The sequence below is a fragment of the Solanum dulcamara genome, chromosome 7, assembly GCF_947179165.1.
Source record: "Solanum dulcamara chromosome 7, daSolDulc1.2, whole genome shotgun sequence".
In the NCBI taxonomy this organism is placed as follows: domain Eukaryota; kingdom Viridiplantae; phylum Streptophyta; class Magnoliopsida; order Solanales; family Solanaceae; genus Solanum; species Solanum dulcamara.
In genome coordinates, this window is record NC_077243.1 from 12,291,705 (window position 1) to 12,302,268 (window position 10,564).

The 10,564-nt window shown below is 35.4% G+C and overlaps 1 protein-coding gene across 1 annotated transcript; it reads left to right on the plus strand.

Moving 5' to 3' along the window:
- Window positions 1-226: 226 nt before the first annotated feature.
- On the plus strand, window positions 227-9,548 carry LOC129896792 (dehydrogenase/reductase SDR family member FEY-like). Its single transcript, XM_055972761.1, has 8 exons — window positions 227-663; window positions 1,886-2,006; window positions 2,182-2,299; window positions 3,834-3,970; window positions 5,089-5,190; window positions 6,709-6,801; window positions 7,909-7,981; window positions 8,907-9,548. Exons 1-8 carry the CDS (start codon window positions 422-424, stop codon window positions 9,167-9,169), a joined length of 1,149 nt encoding a protein of 382 aa, XP_055828736.1. The 5' UTR covers window positions 227-421; the 3' UTR covers window positions 9,170-9,548.
- Window positions 9,549-10,564: the final 1,016 nt, after the last annotated feature.

Consider the following 10,564-nt stretch of genomic DNA (forward strand, 5'->3'; position numbering starts at 1 on the left):
TTAAATAGACCTTAGGCCATAAAATTCTTCCTCTGCCTTGGTAAAAAATATCATCATTTTTAATTAATACGAATATAATATATTTGTTATCCGAAAAGATTTGGACTAGAGTAGAAAAATAAATAAAAAGGAGTAATATAAAATCAGGCTTAAAGATCGTTTATATAAAAATGAGGATTTTATTTATTGAAAGGGGTGGTGTGCTAAACAATTTCAAATTTGATCACATATAATGGGATTAAAAAAGCTCCGTATATATGACTCCCGTGGGAGCCAAAGAAAATGACAAAAAGCTCCGTATATAATAAAAAAGAAAAGAAAAAGGAAAGGTCCAATAGGCACTGACGACAGTTGCGGAGCAAAGGGAGTGAGGGCTAGGTAGAGAATCTATCTGGTTTGCTTAGAATCAACGGGAAAGGAGATGGCGAAGGAGGAGAAGAAGAATCCAGCTCCTAGTGAAGCTAAGCAGCCATTGAAGAAGGCGAAGAAAGACGCATTAGGATGGATGGAATGGCTACGAGGATGGTTTTATTTGGTTTACGAGATGCTTTTTCAAAGGATATTGGCTAGTCATTTGCAGAATCCTATGCCTCTTCCTCCAATTAACGACCTTACTTGCATCGTCACTGGTTCTACCAGTGGTATCGGCCGTGAAATCGCTCGGTATGCTTTACTTTATGCTTCTCCCTCTTTGCTTGAAGAAAATTTGAGATTCTGCTGCTAATTTGAGTAATTTCTGAAGGAAGATTGATTTGCTTAGTGATTATAGTAAAGTAGTGGAGAAATTGCTTTTAGATTCCGCCGTTATGAGAGCTCAAACTAATTTAAAGAGTGATTAATACCTTGTTTTGAAGTCTCATCTAGATTTTTATTTCCTTTTCCTATTCTTTGTTTGTGGTTTGCCCACAACAAAAGATGTTAGAAATGAATTTTATTTCCTTTTTCTATTCGTTGTTCTCATTGAGGCCTCAGTTTTAGTAGGATATGTTGCTCAGGAAGTAACTGCTACTTGAAGCTGCATTGTGCACTTTTGTTTGGGTATTTCCTTATTGAAAAATAATGTCCTTATCAGATTTAAAATTTTGGATGAAATAACTTGCTCTATTTATGGGCCTGATGCAACTATTATTCTTGCCTTAATTCCAGTTGGAAAACAATCTGGAAAATGTAAACAGTCCAACCTTTTCATTACTATAGCTTCAAGAAAGCTGTGAAATACATTCAACAAATTATCTATAAATAACAAATAAATAGAATAACTTTGAACTTGCCAGCTGCTAATGAAAGAATGGAATTCAGGCACATACTAATACCTATTGAAGGTAAAAGAAGGAGATATGGATAACTTTTATGTTCCTGTAACAAAGAAAATTGAATCAGAATTTATCTTCTTCGCTTATAGGTGTTTCCTTTTTTGCTTTCTCTAATCCTTATTTGGTGGTTGATAGCCTTTGAGCTGAAAAGTACTGAAAGTTGATTCATCTAATCAGTGGTCTAAATTTACTAAGACTCATTTAATTTTCTATCTCTTCTGCCAATACTCTTTTTGTTTCATATGTAATAACTCGAAGCAAAAAAGGAGTAGATCTTTGTTTCGTATCTGGCAGCGAGTACTTTCTCATCTAATTCACATCCCACAGTATCTGTTACGTAACAGGATTATCCTAAGGATATCCGCATATCAGGGACTGTTGATGCGTAACTCTTTCGTGATCAATAGTGTTACACCATATGATTTTCCATGTGCCCTTTCTTTATATTGTTATCTTCATTATTCTGTTGAATCTGTTAATCTCTTCTCACTCATCTTTCAGATACAAGGATTTGGAACAAGTTCTAGTCCATTTTCTCTAATGTACAAATTCTTTGCTTTTGCATTAGACAGGCAGTTGGCAGAAGCAGGAGCACATGTGGTTATGGCTGTCAGAAGCACAAATCGTGCACAGGAGTTAATACGGAAATGGCAGGAAGAATGGTCTGGCAAGGGCCTGCCACTCAACATTGAGGTATGTTGTCTGTCATTTCATAGTAGTATCAAGTATGGGTAGGAAGTAATACAAATGTATGCTTGTTTATTACAAATGTTTCAAGTTTCAAGAATTTTTAAGTTGGTGTTGATGAATCTCATTCAATGTCATGAGAATATTGTCCTAAATGAATATGGTTCACATTTGTTTCAAGGTCATGGAACTTGATCTTCTCTCTTTGGATTCTGTTGCACGATTCGCAGAAGCATGGAATGCCCGCATGGCACCATTACATGTTCTCATCAATAATGCTGGCATATTTTCAATTGGAGGTTAGTGCGGTATTAGTTTCTTCTTATTAATTGGTATTAACCACAATGTCCACTCTTTTAGTGCGATATTTGAGCTGTGGTACCTTGAGACAACTATTAGGTTTCAGCCACATCATAAAGCCTTTCTTCTTTAAGGATAAAAAATAGAAACCCGCCCTTTCTAACTTGATATCCATTTTTAATCTGTCAAATGTCATTGCGTGTTTGCATGTTTCAGCGTTTTCATCATGTGATCAAGTTTTCTGTTTGTTTCCTTAGTTTGAAGTTTATGGTATATGTGGAGCTTTATAGAAATATCTGTTTCCATGCAACTAAGCCTCTGAAAATCAAGGCATTAAATCTTTATATGTGATAAGTTAGTGTATATGTCAAATCATTTAAAAACGAGTAAGCGTATATGTCAGATTCATGCAACACCAAACACATCAGTGATTGTTTTTTATTCTAAATGGTTAATTTTTTATTCTAAATGGTTAGTCTAAGAATTTTTCCATAGTTGAGACTTGAGATAATAATGAATCTTAACTGGTCCGTTACCAGCTTCAGACAGGTCATAAGTTATAGAATTCACTAGGGCTACCTGGTCATATGAAAAGAGGACTTATGATTTATGTCAAATAAGAACTTCAGCAAAGTTTGTAAGATTTCTACTTTTTGGTATACTTCTTGTATGCGGGTGTTTTATGCCGTTTGTTTATAAAATTTTATTACTTGATCAAAAGGAAGAACTTCAGCAAGGTTTCTTTCTTCGGTTGGATGGAATATTATAGAGAGATTCCGAATGAGAAATTCTATTTAATTAGTTACTTGCGTGATATGGATAAAATGAAGTATGTCTCATGTCTGATTCCGAAGTGGAAGAGCCTGTAGCAGCAGCATTGGGTCTTTAACTGCATAATCACCTTGTCATGCTTACATCTTATGAGTTCAGTTCAAGCATGATTTATAGTGTAAATTGATGTAAAATGTTCTACTATCCTAGGACAAATTGCACGGTTGGTCTACATGTCTTGGTCAAAACACAGCTTACTGTTGTATCGTTGGAATTGGTTATTGTAGATTTATAGCAACTTCAAGTTTATGATTGAATATTTTAATATACACCTTCAGATTGGAAGTTATATGTTCCTAGAAATTTTTTCTTTGAAGAACTATAATTTTAGATGTTTATCATGTTCACATTCATGCGTGTACCAGAACTCCCGATCATGATAATAGGTAACCAGAAAATCCTATGCTGGTCACCTGTATTACTGTAGTTCCCTTAGCCTGACTTCAAGCTTTGGCTTGCATTAGGGCTTTCCTTTGTTAATGCACTAATGCTTGGCTAGTGTGGGTGCATTTAGCAGTTTAAGCAAGGACAATACATGATGTCTGCAATAGAAATATTGGTACAGCTTTTTACCTTTTTTCTCCTTTAGATGGAACCTGAATGATTGATCGCTCAGTGAGTGCAAATTCTTTTATTTGGAAACTTGTGGACTTTGCTTCTGCCCTTCTAACTTAAGCTAATGAATTGTGTTGTTTTCTACAGAACCACAGAAGTTTTCAAAAGATGGGTATGAGGAACACATGCAAGTGAATCATCTAGCTCCGGCTATGCTTTCCATATTGCTTTTACCATCACTTATTAGAGGTTCTCCAAGCCGAATTATTAACGTGAACTCTACAGTAAGTCTTAGCAATATGCCCCCGCTATAGATGTATATGTTGTAAACTAAATTTTTTTTCTCCTCACTTTCGGCACTCAATTATTGCTTTGAATGATCCCCATTTTTCCATGATATGGATACTAAACTGAAGTTTCATCATTGGTGAAAACAATTTATCTAGTATGCATTAATTTGACATAGTATAAACCACAAGCTTTGTCAAAGCAATGATATACATCAATATGGAGGTGGTTCAGCATAGACTTCACTGTTTCAGCCTCTTCTTTTTGGAAGCCTTTGCCTTCCTCATGAATGGTCTGAGCAGAAAAGATATTTTATTGGTTGGGAAATTGAAATCGTCTGTCCTAGATCTTTGCTCTTTAAGATTGATGGTATATGTGTTAAGAATATATAAGGAAAACAAAGATACATACTATTAGGATTTGCTGGACTTTGCTGCATAATGGAATGAGTAGGTGGATTAAGAGTAATTTTGACTTCAAGTTTCAAAAACTGTGGGATGCCGTGGGTTTGAACTTTTCCTTACGGACAATGTCATTGAGCGACAATTATTGTTGATTTACTCATCCGATTTGACTATGTGGATATATAATGCTATGCCTGAAAGATGATGTATCCATATTTGCATTCTTGATTCTCTTTGCTTAATATGCTTGTTGGTACTTGCCTTTCTTGATTCTCTTAGTTCGAGTTTAAACTATTGATTGTTGTAATTCAATCACATAGCTAGTTGGACAAATGAACAGGGGAATGCTCACCAGTTCCTTAGTCTTTCTTTAACTTGAACATGTTGGTTCATTTTTATGGTCTAGGTTACTTACTAATTGGTTTTATTGACCTAAATCATTATATTGGATGTGAAAAAGGATGAAGCAGACATGGTAGCTAATAAATCCTACAATTATGCCAACTTTGGGGTTGAAAGTGAAATAAAAGGATGAAGCAGCAGTTATTGAGACTATTCTCCAACGAAACCAAGTCTCTCGAAGTTTGAGGAGGGGTGGATGTAGTTGCTGTGAAATAAATTTATCTTGTAATTTAAGTGATTGCATCCACTTCAGTTTATGGCTAATGTTACGGCTCCTGACAGGAATATAGTTTATTTCGTCTGTGTAGATGCACTTTGTTGGGTTTGTCGATCCAGAAGATATGAATGTTGTATCTGGAAAGAGAAAGTACACCAGTGTAGTGGGATATGGAGGCAGCAAGCTTGCTCAGGTATTTTCTAAAAGGTTATCAGCTATTACTTCCTTATGGTCTTTTACTTGTCGTGTTAGCATTAATTGAGATGCTACAACCTGTTCGGCCGTTGCACACCTTAACACAAGTGGCTGCTTAGTTTATTTCATTTTTTCTTTTCACGATTTAGGAGGATTACGTTCTGCCTATTAAATAAAGCTTAGGAAGCTGAATCTTGCCATATGATATGACCCTTCCCTGGTCTGCCTTCTCTGACTGACACAGTGGCCATGTGCAGTGAAGGTTGTACATTGTGTATTGTTATTATGACAATTACTAGTTTTTGTGCATAGTAATACCGTTGTGGTTAAGGACCATACATGCAAATCTCAGTCTAGAGCAGTATGGAGAATATTTATTGGATTGCATCCAACAGATGCTACTGAAGGAAGATGCATTTTGTTTTTGTTAAAGTGCTTACCATATGCGAAGTAAAAATAGCTCCATCTATCATCACATAGTCTATTTAATTATTTTGACTCTTTATTATACCTTTTGTTTTTCTGGTGGTCACCTTGTGATATTGAACTGAAGAACCAAATTGCATAGAAATCATCATTTTGGAGTAATGTAATTCTAGTTGATCAAATATCTTATCATTTCAGTTTGGTGTTTGATTCCATATGCAGATTTTTGATTAGACCTTCACAAAGTTACGGCAGAATATATATTTTAAAAAGGCTACAGTATCTTTTGCTTACTATTTATTAAATCATATAATTAAAAGAGACGTGAATTGTTCTTTATTTAGTAAAGCTTATTATTTTTACAGCAGTATTGAACAGTTCATTTGTTTCCTCTTAGCTAAAGCTAATAGTTGCCCTTTCCCATCATCACTCCAATAGTTATTACATCTATTAGGCATAAGGTGATTAAAAAGTGGGTTCACTCTGGTCAAGATCATCTTAAGTAGTGATACCAATTTGCATATGTTGGATAGGACCCATCAAAGAATTATCAGACACAAGAAGACAATATTTTTTGGTAATTTGGGGTGCAAACATCCAAAGGCACCTCTTTGATACTTTGTTGTGTGTCCATGTAGAGCTTTTACTGTAATCTCTTAATTCCACAGGTTGATCCAAAAATTAATTTCTGTAGGGAGATGTTCATCTGCTTGTCGAAAGTCACGCTAATACATATGCGCAAATTCATGTAGAAAGTACTTACACTAGTTTTATGTTATTTTTTGTGCACTTCTTATCATCAATGCAATATTAAATTGGGAAGCCTTTGCACATGTTACATCAGCAGTAAACAACCAGGCAAAGGGACATTAAAGCAAAAGATTAAGTACAGAACACATTGTATATAGCTTTTTATTAGTAATCATTTCAAGAATAAAATCATCTAGGATTTATGATAGTTAGAATTGAACTTAAGAGGCTAATGCTCTTATTCCGTTTACTTAGTATGTGCTTTCCATTTGAGTCTTAAAAATCCAGCTTTTTTGATTTTGCTCTCCAGTGACTAATCTACTGTAGTTCGGAAGTGCAGGTTATGTTCAGTAGCGTCCTTCATAAGAGACTACCTGCTGAAGCTGGCATAAGTGTAGTATGTAATACTCCTGGAATTGTTCTAACCAATGTTGTAAGTTCCTAATAACTTAGCTATTTGTTTCTCTAGTTACCATCTTTAATGTTATTCTCATGCCTTGTCTTGATGTACTCGTGTCAAACGTGTGTGATATGGGGGTGATGTACTTCGTGCAGATCCTTTTTTCAAATTAATTTTGTGTAAATCCTTCAATATACACTAGAGATAATTAAAATGGTTGACATACTCAACCCGGATACTTACATATGGTGGGGTTGGATACACATGTAAACGATTCCATTTGAAAAACTTCCAACTTCCATTAGTTAATGCACATATATTTGTTTGACTTGAAGAGCCTCACATGGTTTCACTTTAAATACTCTCTAGAAGAGGTTCTGATCTCCATTAGACTTGGCCTTTCACTAATCAGCCTTAACATGCTCAACTTAAATGCCAAAAAAGGCCAATTAAGATGATGCCAGGTGTTGTTTCATGTGGTGCCTGTGCCTCCATATTTATTTATACTACTTCCTTTGTCCCAATTTATGTAGCACTTTACACTTTTTGAGATTCAAACTAAGTAAATTTTGGCCAACGTCTTAATATACATTTTCATCATATTGACATGAGAAGAATTGCAACTTATGGTAGTTCTCGTGTAGTTTTTGAATGTCTAAATTTTAATTTTAAAATAGAGTTGATCTAATCTAATTTAGTTTCAAAGATTAGTCAAATTGACTTTCGGAAAGCAAAAAATGCCACATAAATTGGGACGGAGGGAGTTTTAAGCTTCCAAAATCCCTGATGAGTAACAACAAACCCAGTGTAATCCACGTGGGATCTGGGAAGGGTAGAGTGTGCGCAGACCTTACCCTCCTACCTTGGGAGATAAAGAGGTTGTTTCTGATAGACCCTCGACTTGAAGGACGATAAAAAAGAGACAGTAGCAACAAGTAGAAATAACAACAAGATAATAAGATAAACAAGGGACATGTCCTCAGTGAGTTGAAGTTTCACCATATCTTTCCTAATCACTTCACCTTCATACTTCTTCAGCCTACCTCTACCATTAAGTAAATTTTAGAACATCCCTATTTGAGCTAGAGTTCTAAATTTTATATGATACTTTTTAACAAGTTTGCACATATAAAATTGCAGGCGAGGGATCTTCCTCAGTTTTTGCAAGTTGGTTATCGTCTAATACCCTATTTTATATTCAATGCTGAGGAAGGTATGTGATACTTAAGTCCTGACTTTTTCTGGTTTAAAGATTCACTGTGTAAATTGCATGTTCTTGCAGTAAAGGAAAGATAATAAAATGTATCACAACTCTCTTTAGAGTATTGAGGGTTAGACTAAATAGTTCCCCATTTTCTTTCTATTGGACCAGTTTCCTCTTGTTAGTAACACCTGGTGGAGGGGTGTGGGTTCCTAGAGTTAAAGACAGGTCTAATTCCATAGCATCTCAGATTTGCTGTCCAATGGAGTTTGTCCCTAGTTAAAGTTATGACATTATCAAAAAGAAAAAAAAGATGAAGTAATGACGTTACACAAGCTTTGTTGAAGAGTCTCAAATGCACAGTTCCAATACCATGCAGTTTTTCAATCGATCATTCTGGGCATCTCATCTTGGTTGTCACTAGTCACCAGTTGGGTAGGGATGTGGAAGAATAATCACTAGACTAGACGATGCAGAAAACCTTCTATCCTTGTAGGCTCAGTATGACAACATAATACTCCAGAAACTAAGAATATATCTTCTTTTGATAATTTTCTGCAGTGGTGAACTGATACTTTTAGAGAAGTTAAGAAGACTACACAACTCAACTAAGAAAAAATTTGACCAAAAGGAAATATGAATGAAAGAGCATATAAAAGAAGCTCGAAGGACCATGCTAGTTAATTTTAGTTAAACAAACAAATTGTATAAAAAGGGAAAAGGCAAGAGTGCATCTCATCAGAAAGATCAAATGGGAGAAGAGATAAAGACCGAGCTATGCATGCATTCTTGTTTGGTGCATCCCTAAGATGCTGGTCCCAGAGAAAGTTCTAGTGGCCCCTTGTTTTATTTAGTTGCTTGGTTATTCGGCATGTGCAGTCTAATTATTTATCTAATGATCTCCATGCATATTACTGAAATTAGTTGGTTGATGCAGGCTCTCGAAGTACCTTGTTTGCAGCTACAGATCCTCAAATTTCCGAGTATTGTGAAATGCTGAAAGCAGATGACTGGCCAGTGTGTGCATACATTTCCCACGATTGTCGTCCCACAAATGCTTCTGAAGAAGCCCATAATGTTGAAACTTCTTACAAAGTCTGGGAGAAGACACTGGAGTTGGTTGGCCTTCCTTCAGATGCAGTAGAGAGGCTTATAGAAGGGGAAGAAATTAAATGCCGATATGGAAATTCCCAGGAGTAACTCTTTCACCTCGGACGAAATGTATGCTTAGTATAATGCTAAGTGCCTGGACTGATTTGGACCGCATCTACTATCCACATACTTTGGCACTCGACAAAGCTGTCATACCTCCAATTCTCTTCTCTTCTCTTAACCTGTTTCAGAATTCAAAGGAACAAATGAGCATGCCGTAGAAACCTGTATTACGTGATAGAAATTTTTGGCTTTTGCTTATGTTTACGCATAAAATTAACAACTAGATGTATCTTGTAATTCAGCTTTTAGACTTGCAACTGATTACATATCAAGTGGCATGGAGTTTTTGTGTTCTTCGCATGAAGCCTGATGAAGGTCTGCCTACGTATTCTTAAGTGGAATCCCTTTCGGCAGTGACCTATCATAGTTTGTTGTGTTAATTCTTGTGTGTAACATACAAAAGTGACGCATGAATATGTTGCAACGCGTCCATTACATGTTGTAACGGGGCAATTTTGCAAATCGTAAGGGGTAATTTTTGACCTTTCTATTATTATGTTTATTTATGAAGATTTTATACCTGTGTTGGCAGGGCAAATTTGTATGAATTTTGTTAGGGCAAATTCATAGTTGACCTCTACGTTAAATAGAGGGTAAAAGTAGATTATTTTGTGAACCTCCGGGGCAATTTTGAAAGAAATTTTGACATAGAGTTGCTTGCTCACACTGACGCGTTATAGGTTGGTTCCTATCTGATGGCACAGAAAGATGTTGCCGCTTTGCCCACAACTTCTCCTTTATTTAACCAACAAATATTTGAGGTGGTTGACATTGATCCAAAGCTTCTTACTTGTTTTTTGCACCATTTGAGGTCACTGTTTAAACTAGTGTCTTCGTTTTGTGCAAATGCTCCAATGTCGAAGGCAGTAGAGAGATGGACATTAAGGGGTCGTCAAGTAGAGTGTATAAGAATAATAATTAAGAATAGTAATGAATAAAGTGTATTAATAATGTTGGGATTAATAATAATGAGGTTAGTTATGTTGGAATTATTTTGGTTTGGTGTATAAAGAATAGTTTTGTCTTTAACCATATTTATCCATACATTAATAGCTCATGTATTACTAATGTCATAATGTGTTATGTATTGATTATACATAGGCTGAAAACAGGGGCGGACCCACGTGTAGTTGAGGGGGTTCATCCGAACCCCTTTCGTTAAAAAATTATACTGTATATATAAGATAAATTTTTTAATTTATGTGTATATATTTAACATTGAACCCCCTGAAATTTTTAATTTATGTGTAAAAAATTACACTGTATATATAAGATAAAAATTTTAATTTATGTGTATATATTTAACATTGAACCCTTTGAACATAAGCCAAAGGACTAGCTTAGTGGCAAATGGGGTTCATTAAATAATAACATGATTAA